The 24,191-nt window shown below is 56.6% G+C and overlaps 1 protein-coding gene across 2 annotated transcripts in view; it reads right to left on the reverse strand.

Annotated features, from left to right (window-relative positions):
- LOC118712031 (nitric oxide synthase 1 adaptor protein) overlaps positions 1–3,870 on the reverse strand; it is a 91,052-nt gene extending 87,182 nt beyond the window's left edge. Inside the window, exon 1 of one of the 2 annotated variants that reach the window (XM_036425435.2) lies at positions 3,594–3,870. In XM_036425435.2, the coding sequence (XP_036281328.1) occupies positions 3,594–3,698 (105 nt within the window). In that variant the 5' untranslated portion in view covers positions 3,699–3,870. The remainder of the gene's footprint in view (positions 1–3,593) is intronic. The other variant, XM_036425436.2, reaches the window with a different exon arrangement.
- Positions 3,871–24,191: the final 20,321 nt, after the last annotated feature.

The following is a 24,191-nucleotide window of genomic DNA, read 5'->3' on the forward strand; positions in this document are numbered from 1 at the left end:
CAGGTCCGATGCTAATGAGGTTTAAGTCACTCGCCGAGGCCACCCAGCCAAGGAAGCCAGAGGCAGGGCACGCGCTTGGTGGCAAGCCAGCTTCGCGCTACCACCCACCCGCGCTCTCACAGAGGGAGCCCACTCTCCTGTCAAGAAGCAGGAAGCGTCCCCTTCTCCCGCCCTGGAACCTGCGCTGGCCGATGGCCAACAGGACCCTGGGTCGCCTGGAGGTCAGCACTGCTCCAAGCACCCGCTTCGAAAGCCGCTGCTGGTGGGGGCACCGTGCCGGGAGGAGCCCAAGGACTCAGTGGCAAGGGCTCCCCAGCCGACCTGCCGCACGGCACACGCCCTCGATGACCGCCAGCCGTATGTGCGACAGGCCCCGCCCGCCTGAATCCCGATCGCGAGTCACCGGCAAATGGAACAGATGCCATTGGGGCCACCGGGTCCGGAGGCCGCTTGCTGGGCAGCAGCAGGGAGCCCGCTGAGTGGAGCCGGCCTGTTCCGATGCAGCGACGGACCTGGTGCCCATGACCTGCCCTCGGGACCGCACCTTCCGCCCTGCTCACGGAGGAGGCTGTGCGAGGGGAGCTGAGGTGCTCCCCAGGCCGGCAGCCTGCTCCCGGCGGCGCCCCCGCGGCGCCCCCGCGGCCGTGAGCGGGGTGCGAGTGAGTGTGAGTGTGAGTGTGAGTGTGAGTGTGAGGGCCCGGCCACGTGTGAGCCGCACCAGCTCGACCATCGCCTCCGCAGCCTGTGGCTCCGCCCAGGCCCTTCCCCATCCCCGCTGTTTTAATCTAAAAAAGGCAGATGGCCGAAACCGGTTTGGCTCAGTGGTAGAGCGTTGGTCTACAGACTGAAAGGTCCCAGGTTTGATTCCAGTCAAGGGCATGTACCTTGGTTGCGGGCACATCCCCAGTAGGGGGTGTGCAGGAGGCAGCTGGTCGATGTTTCTCTCTCATCGATGTTTCTAACTCTCTCTCCCTCTCCCTTCCTCTCTGTAAAAAATCAATAAAATATATTTTTAAAATAAAATTTAATTAAATTAAAGTTAAAAGAAATAAAAAAGGCAGATAAGAGGAACAGTCCTGTTCCCACTGACGAGTCCGTCCGTGTGACAGTCCGTGCAGATCCGAACCCACTCCGGACGGAGGCACAGCGGCCGCGGCCGCTCCACTGCGCCTGGTGGCCGCCGTTCGGTGTCCTCACCGAGGGGAGCGTGGACGGAGGGCGTGGCAGCACCGAGGGCCACACACCCACCAGGGCAGCTCCCAGCCCAGCACTCAGAACCGGGCCCGCTGCGGGAGGGAGCCGAGCTCAGCCGCCCGGCCCAGCTCGGCGAGCCCTGGGCGGGGAGTCCAAAGTCAAAGCTCCAGCTTTCGATCCGGGTGGCCGTGCACGTGGTTACGGGACAAGAGGACCCGCGCCAGGGCAGCAGCGAGGGCCGCGAGAGGCTGTGCAGGAAAAGCACGGGATTCTGCTTCCCTGAGCACGGTGTGCGGTGACCTGCACAGACTGACCCCGTGCCCTTCACCCGGCCACGGCCTCCATCCCCGCGGAGCCGGGAAGCCAGCGGCACCTGCCAGTCCCGCCTCCGCTTGTTCCTGCCAGCCTGCCAGCGGGGGAAGGGCCTGGCGCGCTCACCAAGGGTACCTGGCCTGGCAGCAGCAGCGCATTTCCATTTTACAGCCTGTGCTTTTCCAGAGCAAGCCAGGCCTTCAACCCCGGAGCCGGCGACTGTGGTTCCACAGGCGCCCTGGGGAGGGTGGGAACAGCCAGCGCCCCCCTGCCAGGGGCACGTGGCCCACAGCGGCTTCCGCTGGGGTCTTGGCTGACACGGTTTAAACACGCAGGTGTCAGGACCAAGGACTGAAGCTGGGAACTAGGATCCAGGCCTCAAAGTCAGCCTGTCCTTCCCCCTCCACCCCATCCTGCTGAGAGCAGAAGCTGCGTCCCCTGTCTGGGTCTGTGTGGGAGCCCAGCCAGAAGCCCCCTGATGGAGCTCCACTGGGAGGGAGCCCAGGAGGTCGCCACAGGAACTACAGCACACCCCCAGACACCCTAGACACCCCACAAAGACGCCAGGGGAGGGAGGGCAAGGCCCAACAAGTTGGAGGCAAGCTTCGAGCCCAGTGCTTCCCAGCCCGGCCTCAGCCGCCTGCATCACGTCGTGTGGTGGCCCGTTAATGCCCACAGCCCTGGGCTCCCCAGGACTCGCCCAGTTAGAATCGGGGTGCCAGGAAGCAGAGCTTCCTCTGGTGGTTCTCATGCACGTTAGGTTGTGAGATCAAATGCAGAGACTGCGAGAAAGGAACAACAAGGCTTACAAACATTTTAAATTTTCTCTCTTCTTACCCTCCTTCTTGAAAAATGGAGTGCTAGTGAACCAAACACGACAAAGCCAAGTTCCCAGCGTGCATGTGTCCAAGGAGATTCAGTCACTAAGACAGTGCTGGGAGCTCAGACTTTAAAATGTAAAAAACCTGCTCACCAAAGCAACAGGCCGGACAAAATCTAACCCAACCGCCCCTCAGACCGACCAGACTGCCCTGAGAGAGCAAGGGGAATCCGGCTGCACCGCCGGCCCAGCCCACAAAGACGCCCGAGGTCCGGCCGGGGCCCTGCCTCAGCCACCACCTTGGGGGAAGGCTCTCAGGCCCAAAGGCGGCAGATCCCCAGCACAGGCCTCGGGAGACCCAGCGCCGCTGCCTGCACAGCCAGAGCCGCCCGGCGTCTCCGGTGGAAGGAGGCAGCCACCTGACGGCCGGTCCTCCTGCATCCGCCCAGCCTGAGGGGCAGGGCCGCGGACACCAGCTGTCCGTCCGGGAGATGCACCCTCGGAAGGGAGCCCGGCTGAGACCAGAAACCGGCTCCTCAGTGAGAAGCACATCCCGGGGGGGCCGGGCAGGGGCCGGGATGGGGCATCACAGCTCAGGGGCCACAACTGAGGCCCCGCCCCCCCCCCCCAAGGGCAGGTTGGGGCTCTGGCCCAGCCTGGGATTTCCAGTCACCCCCTGACTTCACCAGCGTGGTGCCCTGCCAGCTGCTGAAACTTAGCATTGTGCCACAAAACTAGCAAACGTGTCCCCCTGCCCCCTTCAGCGCTGGCCCTGGGCCTAACCTGCCGGGGGGCTGGCAAGATCGCCTCCGGGGGGAGTTGCAGCCCCTGTGAACCACCCTGAAGCACCGCTCCGCATCGGCAGGTAAATAACACCAGAGCTCCCCCACCGCCCAGGACCACCAGGCTGTGCCAGCCACCAGGTGCCCTTCTCAGGGTGAGGGTCTGGGAAGTAACTTCATCAGGTGGCCAGTGAGGACCGGCCTGCAGGGGGGAAGAGGAGGGTCTGCAGGGGGGAGGGGGAGGGGAAGGCCTGCAGGGGGGGCAGGAGTGTGCAGGGGGGAGGGAAGGGGGGAGATGGGGGAGGGGGCCTGCAGAGGGAGGGGGTGGGGGTCTGCAGGGAGGGGGAGCAATCCGCGAACTTCGCGGGTGCTCCACAATCTGGGGCAGGAGCCGCGGCTCCACACAGAGGCCCTCTGCAGAGGCCGCAGCCCCGGGTCCAGGCGGGCCCAGGTCGGCGGTCGCCCGCCCGGGGCCCCGCCCTCACCTTGGCCTCGAAGCAGATGCCGTGCTGGAAGGCGTCCTCGTTGTGCAGCGGGATCCGCAGGTCGTGCCCGTCGTCCACAAGGTTGTACTTGGTCTTGCTGGGCATGGTGCCCGCGGGCTGCGGGCCGCAGGGCGCGGGGCGCGGGCCGCCCGGGCGCTGGGCCGCAGTTCCTGCCGGAGGAGGCGGCGGGGCGGCCGGACCGGGAAGAAAAGGCGGCGGCAGCGGCGGCGGCGAGAGCGCCTGTCACGGAGACGCCGGCTCAGCGCGGGCCGCTCCTCCTCCGGCCGCCGGCCCCGCCCCGCGCCGAGGCCACGCCCACCCCGCCGAGGCCACGCCCCGCGCGCCAGCGGAGCGGGAGCGCCCCCCTGCGGCCGACGCGGGACTCCCTGCCTTTGTTCCGGATTCCAGGTCGGGAGACCTCCTGGCGGGCAGAGCCGTGCGCGGGCTTGGTTGTGCTCTTGTTGGGCTTGGCAGGACGGAGGGCGGCATTTTTGTTTCTGCCCCACAGGAAGGCCCATGCTGCCCACCATGAACTCTGGGCCCTTCTGGGAGCCGAGGCTGCCCCGGACTCCTGCGCTGTCCGGGGAGCAATGCTGTCTGAGCGGACGAGCTGACCGGGCGTGTGGAAGCCTCAGCCTCGCCATGGACACAGAGCAGGAGGCTCAGGCCTTTCCCTTCTTCGCGGACACCCTCGGGAGCCGGCCCTCTGCCTTCAGAGTCCTGAGTGCTAACCATTACACCACGTGGCCTGCATTCACTCTGCCTTCAGAGGAGCTGGAGCCGATTGCCTGCTGCTAAACGCCGGTTCACTTCCCTCCTTTGCCTAGGCTTTTCCCATGAAAGTCGTGCAAATGAAGGGCCCAAGGAGGGATCAGTGACCAGTATTCAACATCTGCCAAAAGCCCTTGGGCACAGGCAGATCGCTATCCTCTACCTGGCTTAGTGGTGACCCAAAGTCACCAGAGCAATCACCCCAGGCGGGGCCAAAGCCCACTGAGGTCCCCAGCTGCTTGTAGAATAGCTCTCAGGAAGCTCCCAGAGAAGCTGCTTGCAGAAGGCACGTCTTCCCACGCCGTTTCCATGATAAATTTATAGGAAAAGGCACTCTTGCCATAATTGTATTTCTCATCTCGTCCTTTCCTGTAAATTGCCGACTCCCTATTTACTGAAATCGCCAGTCAAGGTACAGCATCTTCAGGGGTGTCTCCTTCAATGAAAGCAGCGGGGGCTGGAGCCGATGGGTCACATGCATCATGTGTACAGTTTTACTATATTCCTGAATATTAGCAAGAGCCAAAAATGATTTGCACGAAGGAAATGCACCACCAGCCTTTTTATAAATACAGACAGGAGCTGGTCAGGCAGGCCGCCTCTCTGAATGCCTAAGGTGTTTTCATAGGCATCACAGGGCGCTCTCCAAACCTGGGCCCAGGGAGTCCAGCAGCGAGAGCAACACCCTGAGTAGCTGCTTGTGTACAGCTCACCCGCCCTCCTGAGTCCAGAGTGTCCTCTGACTCCAACAGCCTTTTTCTGGACCAAGGTGGGCCTCTGGACTGGACTGCCGTCACTTCTGGTCTAGAGCTGTTACACAGCTTGCAGACCAGACACAACAACTGAGCCCCAAAGCATTTCAGGGCCTCGTGCAGAGACTCCGGCACAGCAGACATCAGTAACCAGCGAAGGAATGGAGTGACAGTAACAGCTGCACTCACTGTGCTGTCTCTGTGGCAGGCACTGTCTTAGACTCACAAGTACCATCTCAGTAATGTTCACAACAGCCTAAGGTTAGCTCCATTCTTTTTTACTTTTTTTGAAATCCTTACCCAGGGCTATGTTTTTATTGATTTTTAGAGCGAGAGGAAGAGAGAGTTTAGAAACATCGACGTGAGAGAGAAGCTTTCTCAGTATGTACCCTGACTGGGGAGCAAACCCACGGTCTAGGTTTGTGCCCTGACTGCAGTCAAACCGAACCACGAGCCACTGGCTGGGGCGGGTGAGCACACTGATGAAGAAGCTGAGGCTCAGGGCGTCCCATAGCATGCCCAGGGTCACACACTTAGGGAGCAAGCGAACCGGAATTCAAACCCAGCTCCGCCTAGAGGTGCTGCCGAGGCCCAGGCTGCCAGAGGCTCTGGCTGCGGCCACGGCACCACAGACGCAGGGACGGGTGTTCCGAGCTACGGTCCTGCCACTTGGGCTTGAGGGATGTTCCCGAGGAGACGCCGGCTCTGTGTGGGCCGCGGTCTGCTGTGCGAGTCTCTGTACGGTAAACCCTGTGGACACAACGTCAGTCTGGTTAAAGGGTTAATTTGCCAAAGCATATGACACTTCCTGTGTTAAATTTTATTAAAACTTTGTGTTAAAATAAATTCAAAAAAACCCTGCATCACAGAAGCTGACGTCTGGAAGTCAGCCCGGATGGCGCAGGCGCCGACCCCCGCGTCCAGGACAATGCGGACCGTCTCCTGTCAGCGGTGACTCCAACGTGGCTTGTGCTCCTTTGATCATTTCACCCAAAGCATTTCAAATCTATAAAAATCAAATCAAGTTTTATTTCTTTTTTAAATATGTTTTTATTGATTTCAGAGTGAGAGGGAGAGAGCACTGGTCAGCGCCCCCTGAATGCCCCCACTGGGGACCAAGACCACAACTCAGGCATGTGCCTGGCCAGGACCCCCGCCGGGACCTTCCGGTTCCTGGGACGATGCCCCACCAACTGAGCTACACTGGCCAGCCAAATTTTATTTCTTAAAGCAAATGACAAGTATGTGTTTTTTTTTCTCCATATTCTTTTGTATTTTAAACTTTGTATAATACAAATTTTATTTGTAGTTGACATTTGGTTAAAATATAAATTACAAAAGCACACAATACTTCCTGTGTTAAATTTTGTTAACATTTTTAACAAATCCTGAATGACAGAACATGGCACCCGGATGTTACTCAGTCATCCCCTAACCGAGCTCCTTCGTTACAAACAGGAACAGGAAACCCAGAGCAGCTCAGGAATTCCTGGTTGTTCTAGGCTGAGCTCCTAACTCGGGATCTGGGCATTACACAACCATGAGCCTTACACTCTTCACCAGCACACGCTCCTGCTAGCCGGGTTTGAGCTGAGAAAATGGATTCACTTTTCATCACAAAACCTGCTTTGCTGGCTGAGCACTTCCTGTGCAGGGCTCCCGTGCCCACCGGAGGCAGAACGGCCAGGTCCCCACTTCCCAGAGGCGGCCCCTGAGACAGTGGGGGTTTCAGAGCAGAAGCCAGAGGGATCTACCAGGAGCAGGACAACAAGGAGTGAAGAGTATGTGAACTTGTGGTTTCCCCTCAGATACGCACAAAAGAACTCACAAAGTCTTTGTATAAACAGGAGTTTTAAAATATATTTTATTGATTTTTTACAGAAAGAAAGGGAGAGAGATAGAGAGCTAGAAACGTCAATGAGAAAGAAACATTGGCCAGCTGCCTACCGGGGATGTGCCGCAACCAATGTACATGCCCCTGACCAGAATTGAACCTGGGAATCGAACCTGGGACCTTTCAGTCCGCAGACCGATGCTCTACCGCTGAGTCAAACTGGTTTCGGCTGTATAAACAGGAATTTTAATTCTTAACAAGCCGTAATGATTTCCTCCCGTTAGATAAAACATAGCCCCCAAACTTCAAATGGTTATCTCATGGAGCATTTATACCTGAGTTACAGAGAGAGAGAGTCATGAGCCCATTTTAAAAGGTGGCAATAAAACTATTAAGTGAGTTCTTTGCAAAAATAGGCAGGTAGAAGATAGATAGATAATAGATAGATAGATAGATGATAGATAGATAGATAGATGATAGAAAGATAATGATAGATAGATAGATAGACAGACAGACAGACAGACAGATAGATAGATAGATAGATAGATGAACAACAGACTAACAAAGAATCATAGGCAGGTAGGTGGATAGGCAGACAGGTAGGTAGAGAGTACCCCTGTCACTAAAGGCCTGTAATCAGAGTTTGTTTGATCCTGGAGTTTTATTACATGTGCAATAATTTGGGATATTCTCCACATAAGAAAGATTGCTGTAAAAGGCATTACAGATTCTGATGCTCATGCTGACCTACATGCTTTTTCACTTATCGATTGAAAGGTAGATAGAAAGAATGATAGGTAGGTAGATGACAGACAGACAATGGACAAATAGACAGGAAATGGAAACAGGCCCAATTTCAGATGGAGAGCCAGGTGCGGAGGCGCAAAGCCAGGGCCTGACATCAGCTCGGCAAGGATCGCTCCCAGCTCTCTGACCCCGATGGGCCTGCCCATGTGCCTCATCCAGGAGAGGGCCAGACAATGGACAGACAGACAAGGGGATGGGTGGATGAGTGGGTGGATGGATGGATAAGTAGATAGATAGATGATAGATAGATAGATAGATAGATAGACACATAGACAGATAGATAGAATGATAAAAAGATGTTAGACAGATGGACAGAGAGACAGGGTGGATGGATAAGTAGATAGGTAGATAGACAGATGATAGAATGATAGATGATAGATATATAGACAGATGGACAGATAAATAAGTAGGTGGGTGGATGTGTAGGTAGATAGCTGACAGATAGATGATTGATAGGCAGAACTTTATTAAATTTTAATTTCAGCCGAAACCGGTTTGGCTCAGTGGATAGAGCGTCGGTCTGCAGACTGAAAGGTCCCGGGTTTGATTCTGGTCAAGGGCATGTACCTTGGTTGCAGGCACATCCCCAGTGGGTGATGTGCAGGAGGCAGCTGGTCGATGTCTCTCTCTCATCGATGTTTCTAGCTCTCTATGTGTCTCCTCTCCCTTCCTCTCTGTAAAAAAAAAAATCAATAACATATATTTCTCTAAAAAGAAAAGAAAATTGATTTAAAAATAAATAAATAAAATAAAATTTAATTTCAATAAAGAGCACAGCAGCAGGGGCAGAAGATGTGGAGACAGGGTCTACAGAGACCCGAAGCTACACAGGGTGGGGGGCCGGAGGGAGGGTCCTGGCACAGGTGGTCCCGGCACGTGAGATGTCTTCCCTGCGTGGGAGGTGTGTCTGCCTGCGTGGGAGACGTTTGGAGGACGACGGTGTGGACTCAGGAAGACTGCCCACCCCCGATCCTGAGTAAACACAGGAGAACAACGTGAGTCCAGGTGTTTCAGTGACGATGGGAAGTGTCGCTCTGGAGCGGACAGGTGGAGCCCCACAGGCAGAGAGGGCGGTCAGCCCTGGACTGTGCTGCTCTGTCCCACGGGCCTCCGTGCCGGCCATGGTCCTGGGCCCCACAACCCACCTCCCCACCCTACCCCACCCCACCCCACCCCCCACCGTCCGGCCTGGCCCTCTCCTGGATGAGGCACATGGTCAGGCCCATCGGGGTCAGAGAGCTGGGAGCGATCCTTCCCGAGCTGATGTCAGGCCCTGGCTTTGCGCCTCCGCACCTGGCTCTCCATCTGAAATTGGGCCTGTTTCCATTTCCTGTCTATTTAAGCCCAAAGTGAGCCCGGCTCCCTGCTCGGCTAGATCTCTGCACGGAGGGGTCTGAAGGCTGACGCTGTGGGAAGACTGCAGACGTGGAAACGCACTCTAAGTTCCTGTTTCATTTCAGATCTCCTTGGAAATAGAGAGCTTTGCAGCTGCTTAAAAAGGAACACTTTCTGCAGAGCCTCCGCCTGAGAGAGCTCAGAAAGAACCAGGACAGACTGCAGTGTGCGTGGGCCTGCGTTTGGGCGTCCGATGCTCCCGCCCAGGCCTGAGCTGCCCACTCGGGCTTTATGAGTTTCGGGAGGGGAGTTACAGTTACCCAGACTCCAGTCAGCTAACAGATCCTCTCAAGGCTCTGACCTTGACCTCTGAACCCACGGGAGTGGCACACAGGTCACTTAAGACTGACAGCATCTCAGGATGACAAGCGAAGCAGCCGGCCTCTCCACACCAGCTCCGGAGGTTTCTGTCTCCCGCGAAGGTCTCACCATCCCTCCGCTAACTCCCTCCACCCCAGCTGGCCGCTCCCTGCCCCTCGAGGCTTTTCCGAAACGCGCAGGGCTCGGAGCACACCTCCGCGCAGCCTCGGTGCCAGCACAGACGAAGCAGCTGGGGCCGCTCCACGCACAGGAGCACGGGCCCTGCAGCCACGTTAGACTCAGAGCCGATGTTCCCGGCGGGTGCCGGTGCCCGTGGGGACGCCGCCATCTCACAGCCAGACAGAGAGGGGGTGGGGGTTCCTGACCAAACCTGCTGTCCACCCCAACGTGCCGGCCTGTCACCGCCGTGCCCGGGGTCCAGTCCTGGGCTTCCTCCGGGAGCCAGGGCATCGCCCAGCACTGACCAGGATGCACCCGCCACACATTCCAGGAACGGCCTTCACACCCGCTAGCTGTCCCGACGACCAGCGTCCTGCTTGTAGAGGGGGTGGGGGCGGGGTGTTGGACCGCCCATGGATGGAGGGTTCGCCAGCGGGAATGCGGAGTCTGTGGAGTCTGTTGCTGGACAGATCCGTGTACTCCAGGGCTCGCAGCAGCAGGCTCGCAGGAGCCAGAGGTGAAACCCTCAGCAGGCGATGGAAACACAGAGCGGCCATCCGTGTGGGGGTGTCACCCAGCCTTCAGCAAGGGCACCCTGACACGGCTGCACGCAGAGGACCTGAGTCACAAAAGAACGGGTGCTGTGGGATTCCCTCTGCCCAGGCCCTGGGCCGGAGGAAGGTGGGCGTCAGGATTTGGTGAGGATGATGGGAGCGTTCTGGAGACAATGTGGTAATGGTTGTTACCAACAATGTGGCTATATTTTGTGCCATGAACTGTCCTTTGTTCGATGGTTTAAATGGCCCACATCAAAATTGCAACTAAACTACAGAACAGCCATCATTCAAAGCTGCCTGAAACCTGGCTGAGTGGAAGTCCTACAACCAGAGAATTAAAGAGGAAGCCGTACTGAGATTGGCAGGAGGGGCAGAGGTGCCAAAAGTGGTGTTCTTTTCAATCAGGAGTAATATCTAGCTGCAGAGGCCTCCTGTGAGGAGCCAAAGGTCCCAGCCCCACAACAGCCCCAGCCCAGGGTTCCAGAGCTGGGAAGAGAAGTCCCATAACTTCAGGCTATAAAAACCAGCAGGGATTGTGGCTGGAGCCCCAACTAGTTCCTCTTAAAGGGCCAGCACACACACTTCCACCCTGCTGCTTCCTCTGAGCTCCAGCGCTGTGGCAGCAGCTTGAAAGGATCCAGGGACACACAGGAAAGAACTGGGTGGTCTGGTGTCAGGGCAGGGACTCAGAGGCATCTTTCTCCCAGACAAATGTGCACACAGTGGTCGTTGTTCCTCTGCTGAGACCGCCCTCAGCGAAGAGCTGAATGGCCGGGGCCAAATCTGAGTCACCACCAACCTGGCTCACACTGTCCTCCTGCCCTATTCCACTTGCAGCTCCACCCAAACTGCAGTGGTCTTACCATATGAATGGCCTGTCCTGGCTCAGGCTTTACACTTTTCTAAAATCTCTTAAACAAGCAGCAGCCGTCATCAGTGTGTGCCATACTTCTCAACGAGAGACCCAAGACTGGGCTCTAGCAGCAGCCTGCCTTGTTTCACAGTTTGGCCTCTCCTGGGCACCTCCAAGCCCAACATAGGTAGCAGCCATCTGCATATCACTCTGTAGGTTGTGCTGGGTGGCACCAGGCAGGACACAGGCAGTGGCTGACTTTGTACCTCCAGAAAGCCACAGTGCCAGTGCACCAGATGGTCAGACTATACCAGATTACAAGTCTACCACCAGCTGAAACCAGTTTGGCTCAGTGGGGAAGAGCATCGGCCTGCAGACTGAAAGGCCCCATGTTCGATTCCAGTCAAGGGCATGTACCTTGGTTGCAGGCACATCCCCAGTAGGGGGTGTGCAAGAGGCAGCTGATCAATGATTCTGTCTCTCATCGATGTTTCTAACTCTTTATCCCTCTCTCTCTCTTCCTCTCTGTAAAAAGTCAATAAAATATATTTTAAAAAAAATACAAGTCTACCACTAGTGACACACTTGAGGGGCAGACCCAGTGAGCACCAAAGCCCTGATGAAGTAAGTCCTGCTCCATAGGTGTCTCTTGCACAACAGCTCTTCCACTGTAGCCACAACTGGTCCTCACAGCCATTTGGCCTAGAGGTCCATTTCTCCCAGTGACACCATCAGCAATCAAGGCTCAACTAAGAGACTGTGCTCACAGCCCACACAGGGTGTACCTAGAGTGCCCAGCTCAGGTGACTGGAGAGGCTAAGCCACTGGACCCTACAGGACACCTACTACACAAGGTCACTCTCTCAATTCCAGGAGACATAGCAGCTCTACCTAATACATAGAAACAAACACAGAGCAGTCAAATGTGGTGACAATGGAACATGTCACAAATGAAAGAACCTAAGAAATATCCAGAAAAATATCTAAATGAAATGGAAGCAAGCAAACTACTGGAAACAGAATTCAAAACAATGGTTATAATGATAATCAAGATCTTAACAAGAGCTTCAAGGGGCTCAGTGACATTTCAAGGACCTTTGTGAGAAAGTCAAAGGCAGGAAAAGGACTAGTCAGCAGTGAAGGATACTCTAACTGAAATGAAGAATAATTTACAGGGAATTAGCAGTAGAGTAGAGGACACCACAAATCAAATCAGCGATTGGGAATTTGAGGAAGCAAAAAACACTTAATCAGAAGAGCAAAAAGAAAAAAGAATCCAAAAATATAAAAATAGTGTCAGGGGCCTTTGGGACAACTTCAAGCATACCAAAATCAGGATTAGGGGGGTGCCAGAAGAGAGAGAGCAAGATACTGAAAACCTATTTGAACAAATAGTGACAGAAAATTTCCCCCACCTGGTGAAAGAAATAGACTTACAAGTTCAGGAAGCGCAGAGAACCCCAAACAAAAGGAATCCAAAGAGGACCACACCAAGACACATCATAATTAATATGCCAAGAGCAAAAGACAAAGAGAGAATCTTGAAAGCAGCAAGAGAAAAACAGTTAGTTACTTACAAGGGAGCACCCATATGATTGTCAGCTGATTTCTCAACAGAAGCTATGCAGGCCAGAGGGAGTGGCAAGAAACATTCAAAGTGATGAACAGTGAGAATCTACAACCAAGATTACTCTACCCTGCAAAGCTATCATTCAGAATTGAAGGTCAGATAAAGAGGTTTGCAGATAAGAAAAAGCTAAAGGAGTTCATCACCACCAAACCAGTATTACATGAAATGCTGAAGAGTCTTCAAGAGGAGGAGGAGGAGGAGGAGGAGGGCATAAAAAAACATGAATAATAAAGTGGAGATAAATACACATCTATCAACAATTGGATTTAAAAAAAATAAAAACCTAACAAGAAATCTACTGAACAAAATAAACTGATGAATAAAATAGAACCAGAGACATAGAAACATGGCAGAGACTGAGGAATTTCAGAGGTTAGAAGGGAGGTGGGTAGGAAGAGATTAACCAAAGATCATGTATGCATTACCTATGGACACAGACAGCGGGATGGTGAAGGCCTGGGGTGGGCGGGAGCCAGGTGGAGGGAGGAATGGGGGGAAGGGAGGAGAGACAGTTATCATACTCAACAATAAAGATTTAAAATTGGAAAAATAAAATAGGATGGTTTTTAGAAAACATATTTCTCTAGCTATTGTAACTGGCTGCATAAGGCGTTTGTTTCTGGTGGGACTAAAGGGTCACTGGCACAAACATCAGTCATTGCTCTGCTGGCATCAGAAAAGGACTGGCAAGTCCCACGCTGGAGCAGGACGACCCCACGTGGCACACGTGCTCTGCTTTGGGAGACGTCAGGGTCTCTGGGACACACGGCCAGTAGAATACTTGAAATGACCTCTGAGACCATCTCATAGCGACCCGGCCAATTCTGAGTTACTCCCATGGGTGGCCCACATTTAGAGCTGGAGGGTCATCGATTTCCATGGAACGTGGGGGAGGGGGGTGTCAGCTGCAGGGACAGGTGTGCCGCCCACGGTGTGCACCTCCGGGTGCCCTGTTGCAGGTCCCACCTGCTCACAGCAGTGCCGGCTGCGGCCTGTGGTCCCGGGAGCAGCAGAAACCAGAGCCTTGTGCTCAGGCTCGCTGGCCTATCAAAAATTAAGACGGGCCAAGACCGGTTTGACTCAATGGATAGAACGTCGGCTTGGGGACTGAAGGTCCCGGGTTCGATTCTGGTCAAGGGCATGTACCTTGGTTGCGGGCATATCCCCAGTAGGGGGTGTGCAAGAGGCAGCTGATCAATAACTCTCTCATCGATGTTTCTAACTCTCTGTCTCTCTCCCTTCCTCTCTGTACAAAATCAATAAAATATATTTTTTTTAAAATTAAGATGGGCATTCAGACGTGAAAATGAAAAGCGAAACGGTGCCTGACACCACAAGGGCTCTGAGCGAGGGAACCCCTGTTCGCAGGAGGGGGTGCTGGTGGAAGGCGGGAGAGGCCAGGACAGCTTCCCCAAGGAGGCCCTTAGACTTGGCGCCAAAGGCATCTCTTCCTTCTGTGGGCAGGACCGTAAGAGGACAGCCAGGCAGACCCCAGGCCAGACTGCTGGCCGCACTGTCAGGGACCCATCCTCTGCCGGAGCCTGCTGGGTCCACCATGGTGTCAGGCCCAGGAGGCATCCTGCACCTCCACACACACACACACACACACACACACACACACACCTCTGCCAAGGGAAGCCTGTGCCTGGGGCAGGGCCTCTCTTCCTGATGATCCTCAGGGAGCAGGTTCCTCCCCCCTAAACCCCCCCGCCCATCCTGGCCTGGACTCACCCGTGTCCCACAGGGTGCCCTACAAGACCAGGGGTAAGTGTGCTCACATTGCCCAGCACTACGACGAGGGTTCCAGCATCCCACTCCTGCTGCCGCCCTCTGCCTCCAGGCTTACAATTCGGGACGGTCCTCCCCCTGCCCACGGGTCTCTTTAGAGGTCTTTGCGGCAATCCCTAGGTGTCACCGGCCTGGACCAGTGGACTGGACCCCAGTGACCAGCCACCACGCCCTCCATCCCCAGGAGGAGACCAATCCCCAGATGAACCTTGTGCAAATCAGAGCTACCTTTCCTGTCCTCTCAGCCTGACACCCTTACTCAGAGCTCACTCCTTAGTCCTTCATTCTTCCATCCATCCACCCATCCATCCATCCATCCATCCACCCACCCACCCATCCACCCATCCATCCATCCACTCATCCCCCCATCCTCCCATCCACCCATCCATCCATCCACCCATCCCCCATCCCCCCATCCACCCACCCATCTGCCTGTCCATCCACCCATCCATCCACCTACCCATCCATCCATCCATCCCCCCATCCACTCATCTATCCATCCATCCACCCATCCCCCATCCCTCATCCACCCATCCATCCATCCACCCACCCATCCACCCACCCATCCATCCATCCACCCACCCATCCCCCCATCCACCCATCCATCCACCCACCCACCCACCCATCCATCCATCTATCCATCCATCCCCCCACCCACCCATCCATCCACCCATCCCCCATCCCCCCACCCACCCATCCACCCACCCATCCATCTATCCATCCATCCACCCATCCCATCCCCTCATCCACCCATCCACCCATCTCCCCAACCACCCATCCATCCATCCATCCACCCATCCCCCATCCATCCATCCATCCATCCCCCCATTCCCCCATCTCCCCATCCACCCATCCATCCATCCATCCACCCACCCACCCACCCATCCATCCATCTATCCATCCATCCACCCATCCCATCCCCTCATCCACCCATTCCCCCATCCCCCCAACCACCCATCCACCCATCCATCCATCCATCCATCCATCCATTCACCCATTCATCCATCCATCCATCCACCCATCCACCCATCCCACCATCCACCCATTCATCTATCCACCCACCCATCCATCCATCCATCCACCCACCCATCCACCCACCCATTCACCCACCCATCCATCCACTCATTCATCCATCCATCCATCCATCCATCTATCCATCCACCCATCCATCCATCCATCCACCCATCCACCCATCCCCCCATCCACCCATTCATCCATCCACCCACCCATCCATCCATCCATCCACCCACCCATCCATCCAGGGAGAATGCTACCACGCCAATGAGTGCTGTGAAATAAAACATGGTGCCCGATGTGGGTGTGGGGATTGTGAAGGAAGTGCGTGTGTGCCTCAGAAGACCGCGCCCTGCGCCGCTGAGCCGTGCCCACCTGCCGAGTACATCTGAGTCCCTCTGTGGCTCAGAGCCATGGCTTCATACACAGCAGGCGGCCTGAGAGCTTGCTCCTGATTATAGAGAGGCTGTCCGTGCCTCCAGCGCCTGCTCCCAGCGGTGTCTGAGTTCCTGGGTTAGGGAGACCAGTAGATCCCCACCCCATTTCTCTCCAGGCCCTCATTTACCGCCTGGTTATTCACGGCCCTGACATTGCCTCCGTCCCTGCCGTTCTTGTTCCGGGTCGTGTGGGGCCTGTCATAGGTTCCAGGACATAAGGATCTCTAATCCATCGTGTCTCCGTTTCCCTTAGCATTTGGAGCAGTTCAAAGCTTTGAAGGGCCGGCTGGTATTGCTCAGTGGTGAGTGTCGGCCCATGAACCAGGAGGTCACAGTTCAATTCCTGGTCAGGGCATGTGCCCAGTTGCAGGCTTGATCCCCTTTGGGGAGCACGCAGGAGGCAGTCAATTGATGTACCTCTCTCAGGGATGTTTCTATTTCTCTGTCCTCTCCCTTCCTCTCTCTAAAGTCAATAAAAGTATATATTTTTAAGAATCACTGAAGGAAGACACATACTGGACCAGCTCCTTCCACTCATCCTTTTCCAGACAAGGAAACTAAAAGGCTTGCTGGTTAGGAGTTTGTTCTCACGGGTGACCAACAGGCTGCGCTCATTTGCCCCTTTTGGAAGAGGAGGTTGCACGAGTCAGCGCAGTTGAGTAGCTGCTGTGATGCCCCCAGAGAAGTTGAGTGACTTTCAAAAAGCCACAGAGCAGCTGAGAACCCAGCTGGAGCTTGAACTCAGGCTCCAGGTCCTGTCCTGACTCCAGGGACATGCTGCCCTCCACCTGCTGTGCAGAGCTCACCAGGGCTGAGCCACCGCCACAGGCCCCCCAAATCTGTTTCCAGCCTGGCCGCACAGCTGCAGAAAAGCAGTCTCTGCTGCCCTCCGCTGGCAGAACTGAGTAGTGGTGGACTGCTTCACCCACAGACAGGAGCACCCGTCCGCTCCCCTCCTGCACCTTCTGCAGACTTCCCCTCTTCGTTTTAGAAGTCTTGGGACATGCTGACAGACACTGAGACGTGTCTGAACACAAACTGCCCTATTGCTCCCCCATGGCCTCTCCAGAACCTGAACTTCAAATATGTGAGCAGAGGAGGCTGTGGCGAGGTGACTGTGGGAGACGAGATGTGGCATCCTCCCTCTGGTCCTAAGAGCCCAGTGCCACCCTCTCATCAAGAACACAGAGGGCAGAGGGGCCAGAAGGCTGCGTTGCTGGCAGGCGGGCGGCCCGGGCCGCTGGAGGAGGACTCAGGAGACCTGGGAGTCCCGGGAGCGGCCGTGGCTCAGAGCCATGCAGGGCCACCCACCTGGGCCGGGCTGCGCTTGTGAGTGACAGCCAGAAACTGTGGCCAGCGCAGGCGAGGCGTGTGGTACCTGTTCCGCCATTTGCACACTTAGCTTATGTGGCAGCTCGTTTCGGGTCAAACTCTCAGACCTCCCCTTAGACTGGATGGGCCGGTCCCCCAGGCCAGGCGCTGGGAGAGACGGCATCTCCAGTGCCCTGTGGTGGCATGGGGCTCCTGTCAGCAGGACCGTCGGGCAGGGCCGTGAGGGTGCTGCTCCCGTTTCAGGTCTGGACTTCTGGGCATGAGGCTTGCTGGTTAGGAGTTTGTTCTCACGGGTGACCAACAGGCTGCCCTCATTTGCCCCTTTTGGAGGAGGAGGTTGCACGAGTCAGCGCAGTTGAGTAGCTGCTGTGACGCCCCCAGTCTCAGCATCGGGCACCCTAAGGCTGATCAATAACTCTCTCATCGATTTCCATGGATGCTCCCTCACAGGCACGGAGCGGGCGCTCCCCTCGGCGGACCCAGGCAGCTGTCTTCTGAAGGTTGGCCGGCCCAGGGTACTCCTGACCCCCGACTGGGTTCTGTGTGCAGCCAGGAGACGGTCAGGGCCATGGAGCGCAGCTCCCTGTGCCCTGGCCTCCCGGGAGGACCGGCCCAGGCCCCGCCCACGCTCCCGGGAGCCGAGGCCTGGCCCCTCGGAGGGGAACACGGGAGTGGGGCCGGCCACACTGCCCGACAGCACATGGGCTAATGAGGCATCGGATGTTCTTCATCCTCGTTGCTGACAGTATTGTAAGTGTCCCTTCTTCCCACTGACCCTCTAGCCCGCTAGCCCTTGCCCCAGGCCCTCGCCACCCCATTGTCTGTGTCTCTGGTTGATGTCTTCCCACCACCCTCCCTCCCCACGAGATTCTGCCTCTGTTCCATGCTTCCATGTTTCTGGATCCACTTTGCTCATCAGTTTGTTTTATTCATTAGATTCCATATATGAGTGAGATCATGTGGTACTTGTCTTTCTCTGACTGGCTTATTTCCCTTAACATGATACTCTCCAGGCCCTCCATGCTGTCTCAAAGGGTGAGAGGCCCTCCTTACTGCTGCACAGTATTCCCTGGTGTAAATGTCCCACAGCTTTTTATTCACTCGTCTGCTGATGGGCACGTGGGCTGTTTCCAGATCTCAGCTGTTGTACATTGAGCAGCTATGAACATAGGGCTGCATCCATTCTTTCTGATGGGTGTTTCTGGTTTCTTAGGATATATTCCTAGAAGTGGAACCACTGGGTCAAATGGCAGTTCCATTTTTAATTTTTTGAGGAAACTCCACAGTGGCTCACCCCAATGCACAAGGGCTCCCTTTTCTCTACATCCTTGCCAGCACTTATCGTTTGTTGATGTGTTGATGGTAGCCATTCTGTCTAGGCATTGAATTTCTACTATGAGAGACAAAATAACAGGAACTGTGGTCTGATTTATAAATTCTTAATTCTGCAAAGACTGGCTCCTGGGGGTGTGCAGGTCTGGGCGTGCCCGGGTCCCAGGCCACCCAGCACCGGAGATAGTTGTCCTCGGAGCCACCTCCACCACGAAGCTAGACCTGGGCACAGACTGCGAAGGGGAAGGACAGACACGCTCCCTGTGCTGTCCCTGGTCTGTCAGCGGAAGCACGCCCACTTCCCTCTCCCCTGAGCCTCAGGCCTCCTCTTCCTCCCCCTCCTCCGCCCTCTCCTCCCGGGGGGTACAGCAGGCTGATGCCCGCTGGCTGAGGTGGGCCACAGTGTCGTGTCTGAGGCGGGTCAGCCGCGGTGCCCTCCGCCTGGAGCCGCCTGCCCGCCCTGGCCCTGCGCTGGACAGTCTTCACCTCTGCCATCAGAATGATGGCAGCGTCTTCTCTCCTCCTCTCCAAAGAATGGTCCACGAGGAGGCGAGGAAGCCTGCCGGAGGGACCGGGCCGGTCATGGGCAGGCCGAGGCCACAGCCGTGGGGCGGGGCTGCGACCTTGGGCAGAGGATCGGTGGAACTGCACCGTAGGAACATTAATCAGGCAGTTTCGGGCGAGAACACAGGAGAGATGAATTCAGGAGCCAAGAGGAGGCAAAACACACAAAACCACAAGTCAGGTGAGCTGTTTGGCAGGGGCTAGGCCGGGGGTAGAGGGTCCCGGTGACACCAGTCCAGGCTGCCTGTGCCAGACAGGAGAGTTCCGCGGGAAGGCTGATGATTGGAGAGGGGAGCTCCGCTGGGGCTGGTGGGTTTGAGGGATGACACCGGACACCAGGTGTCACTGTCCTCCCGGTCTGAGTATCACCAAGCAGCCTCGCAGGCCCCAGCCCCGGAGGCACCAGCCCTGCAGGCAACAGCCCCCGGAAAGCTGGTGCCACCGCCTCCTTGCTGCCTCCTGCCCTGAGCCCACAGGCGGGCTGGCTCAGAGACCCTCATGCAACAGGCCGCTGTGAAGGTGTCAGCGGGCTGACCAGAGAGCTTGGGCTCTGAACTCCACCACAGAGCCCCGCACCCAGGGCTGAAAGGTCAGACCTGAGACCAGGACACCCGCCTTCGTGCCTGCAGAGGTGGGCGTGGCCAGGATGGCACACGCGGAGCGGCCAGGTGTGGGCACAAACTCAGAAATCAGAAACAGCCGCTGCACTGGCCAACCAGCGCCGCAGCCAGACAGCGTGCAGCCCTGTGAGCTTCGCACAGGACTCGGACGATGCTGAGAGCACAGCCTGAGGAGCGGCAGCTGGGCTGCAGGGGTGGCCGGGCCCTGGGCAGTGACTGTGCACACAGCCATCAGTCGGTCGGTCTCCCATGGAAAGGGCTGGAATGCCGGGAGCTGGTTGCGTGGGGCTCAGGGCCTGCGGGGCCCTCCCTCTGACTTGGCCCTGGCCTCACCTGGACCGGCCTAACCTTCCTTCAATGCCCTCTGTCACTGCGCCTCCTGCGGGGCTTTCCCGGCCGGATCTACGGCCCAGCGAGCTTTATGTGTCATCTTTTTCTTTCTTTCTTTCTTTTTTTTTTTTTTATGGTGAAAATGAGACTTTTACCACCACTCTCGAGAGCGGGCGCCCACTATACAGGATTGTGGTGGGGCAGGGGACAACCTGTTTACATAGCCCCTCCTCCGGCTCCTCATTGGCTGAGACTATCTGGTCACCTTTTTAAATTTGTTTTCTTTATTGATTAAGGTGTTACATGTGTGTCCTTATCACCTCATTGACCCCACCCCCCGCAGCTCATGCCCTGTGCCATTGGTTAGGCTTATATGCATGCATACAAGTCCTTTGGTTGATCTTCCATTTTTTTAAAAATATATTTTATTGATTTTTTACAGAGAGGAAGAGAGAGGGATAGAGAGTTAGAAACATCAATGAGAGAGAACCATCGACCAGCTGCCTCTTGCACATCCCCTACCGGGGATGTGCCCGCAACCAAGGTACATGCCCTTGACCAGAATCGAACTCGGGACCTTTCAGTCCGCAGGCCGATGCTCTATCCACTGAGCCAAACCAGTCTCGGCCCTTTGGTTGATCTTTCTCCCTTCCCACCACCCTCCCCTGCCTTCCCTCTGAGGTTTGATGATCTGATCGATGCTTCTCTGTCTCTGGAGCTGTTTTTGTTCATCAGTTTGTGTTGCTCATTATATTCCACAAATGAGTGAGTTCATGTGATAGTTATCTTTCTCTGCCTGGCTTATTTCACTTAGCACAATGCTCTCCAGTCCCATCCATGCTGCTGCAAATGGTAAGAGTTCCTTCTTTTTTACCACAGCATAGCATTCCATTGTGTAGATGTACCAGAGTTTTCTGATCCACTCATCTGCTGATGGGCACTTAGGCTGTTCCAAATCTTAGCTATGGTGAAGTGTGCTGCTATGAACATAGGGGTGCATATATCCTATGATATCCTGTTTTTCTAACACATTTATTTTAAAATAAAATCAACCATTAACATTGATGACCATAAGACCAGCCCCTAACGTGTAGAACAATGAGCCCTGAAAACCACAGACCATCTCCCCTTCCCCATCTCACATAGCAACACTGTCCGGCAACGCGAGCCACTGCTTCCTGTGTGGCTTCGCCAAAGCCAGTCCCAGAGCAGGGGGACCAGCCGGTCAAACCGCCCGGGGCTCAAAGCCGCACCCTGGAACCCCTCATTCTACCACTTCTCTCGGCAAACAGAAGCGGAGGCCACGACCTTCCAGAGCCGCGGGGACTCCCAGCTCCGGGCAGGGGCACTGGCAGCGCTGGGGCTGGGTGGCAGGCCGGCTCTGAGGGAGTGATCCCCTCGGGCGTCGGGGCCCTGGAGGACAGGCCTGGGGAGCGGCATGGCCAGCAGCCTGCGTGGTCGGACAGGCCTGCGCCCGCGCCTCCGTGACCCTCACACGAGGGGCCATCTTCGACACGTTGGGCAGCCTCGCTGCCTGTCCCCTCCGTGTCATCCCTGCAGCCGGAGGTCACTCCTCACGGCGACCTGAGACGCTCACACAGGCCGGCGCCCGGCAGCGAGGGCTGAGCCGCAGGACGCTCGTCCAGGAGGGAGAGGAGTGAGCTCAGACAGCCCCGCGGTCAGGGCCACACCTGTCACTGGCAGGTAACGGCTTTCTCCTCACCTGACGAAGGGAGGGGCACCGGGGCAGGTGACAGCAGTGAGACGGGGCTGGTTAGGAATGGCGGCGGCAGGGGAGGGGCCCCCAAGGTCCACCGGACAAGCTTGGATGGGTTTTCGGAGGAAGAAGGCAGTGTTTAGAGGAAGGGGGAAATGTCTGCAGGAGGTGGACCTCGGGGGCGAGCCGCCCTGTCGGTCGTGCTGCTGTCGTAGGGTCTCCTCCCCACATGGGAGCTGGGCTCCTCCCGTCGGGAGAAAGGTCCCTTGTGTTTCCCTCAGGGCTCGGTGTCAGGCCAGGGGTTGCTCCGGACGTGCCTCCTGTCCTCCCAGGAGCCCGTCCCGACCCCTCCCCACTCAGGCAGCGTGTCCCCGGCGGGCTGTGCAGAGGCTGTGCCAGCTAAGCCCGGGCTGGGAGCACCTCCGAGCTGCTCGGCTGTGGCCCATCACGTTTAGTTCCTGGAACAAAGCAAACCCCAAAACTGGAAAACTTGTTTACCTGCATCACAAGGAACAGAATCATATGGTCACTTCCTCTTTCAGGTAAGGAAATCAGGCACTGAGAGAATTCTAAGTTCACATAGCAAGTCAGAAACAGGAACAAGGATACCCATTTGATAAATGATTACTCAACATTCAACAGACACATGGCAGTGGGACCGGAGTTTGTATACATCCCGTCCCCACGACTGCCCGTCAATCTCCCTGAGGCCCAAAGAGAAAAGGCCCTGGTCACCGCAGACTGGCGACAGGATCCAGCTCAGACCCGCCTGCAGGCTGGGGCCCCTCTGAAGCTCAGAATAGAATCCCCTCTCCTGTTTCCATGCTAAATCCAATCACCCTTCGTTAAGCCTCTGTGATCTCTCTGTGCTCACAGTTCCCAGCCTGGGATGGGGTCAGGGTCACGCCTGTGAGGGGAAGGGAAGGACGGTGGCCAGCACACAGCCACCAGCAGGGATGTTTGTGTGGTCCCCGAGTTGGCACAAAGAGACCAAGTTCCCAGAAGCTGAGTGACTCACCCACGTTCAACAGTAAGCATGGTGAACCCAGATCCCACAGCCAATCTGTCTGACGCCAAAGCCAGGCCGCCTGATGAGGCTAAAATTAATTGAGATTGTCCACTAATGGTGCTTGGCGCTGACTCAATGGCAACAGGAACCCAGCTCGGAGAGGTGCAGAAGGAACTGTTGTTCAGTGCAAACAGCTCAGTTGTGACGGAGCACAAGCGTGAGAAAACTCAATAGACTACAGCTCAGGAAGAAGCAGCAGGCTGTGAGGCAGCCCCGGGCAGGGCCACGGTCAGCCCTGGTCTGGTCTAGTGTGACCTGCCCTGGGCTGCCCTGGGCTGCTCTGCTCTGGTGAGCCATCTTCATGTTTCAGCTCCAGCCAAAGGAGAACAGTCATCATCAAAAGGAGCCGAGGAGAGCCGGCTTATGTAGCCAGAACTCTCTGCCCCTGGTCCCTGACTGGTTTGCCCTCATGTAAATGAGGACTCTAAATAGTCACAGTGTGATTGGTCCAAAGGGGCCATCCTACTTGGTCAAAACGGGGCCATTCTGATTGGCTGGTGAAGATGCTGATGGCACTATAACTGTGCAGCCCAATTAGATGGGGACAGTCTCAATCCTGTTGGTTAAAGTTCAATCCCAGGAACTCCTGGCTCAGATGGCAACCTAGCATGTTGCCTGTGCTTAGCCAGCGTTCACCCTTAACTGAATTGAAAACTGTGTTTACGGATGTGTGCCCCCATCCAGCTTCACGGAAGGTCTGTGAGCTCACGGGCGGGGCGTGGGAGGGGTGATGACCTTTCCATAAGCCCGACACCCAGCTCCGGGTTCTTAATTCTGTCAACTGTGACCACTTGTTTGAAAAAGTCTCCTTCGCGCAGGTTGTCACAACCTCTTCTTGAGCAGAAGAGGCAGGTGCTGTCGCTTCTCGGCCGGCCGCGCCGGCACACCTCTGTGAGTGTCTGCCGCCCCGGTGTGTCCCGAAGGCTGTGAGGACTCGGTGCTGCAGGGGGCGCCCTGGGGACGTCCAGAGGGCCAGGCTGCTCCTCTCCGCCGCGCCGACCGGTCCGGCAGCAGCTCCCCCGGGCCAGGGTCAGGGCCCCGCGCAGCCTGTCCGGCTCGGTCTCCGCCGCCTGAGTGGGCGTCCCGCGCTGTGCCCCGCGGCTCCCGGCGCCCGCTCGGCAGCGCCGGGTCTAAAGCTGAGCCCGGGTGCAGGGCTTCCGGCTGGGGAGCGGCTGGCCGGCACCTCTGCTCCTCCGTCCGCGGTCAGATGAAGCGTGGCCTCCCCCCCCCCCCCGCGCCCGCGCCCGCGCCCGCCCCCGCGCGACGCCACCCACCCGGGGCGAAGGCCGGAGCCCCAGGGGCGGGTCAGGACACCA

Source organism: Pipistrellus kuhlii, unplaced genomic scaffold (assembly GCF_014108245.1).
Source record: "Pipistrellus kuhlii isolate mPipKuh1 unplaced genomic scaffold, mPipKuh1.p scaffold_m20_p_80, whole genome shotgun sequence".
In the NCBI taxonomy this organism is placed as follows: Eukaryota; Metazoa; Chordata; class Mammalia; order Chiroptera; family Vespertilionidae; genus Pipistrellus; species Pipistrellus kuhlii.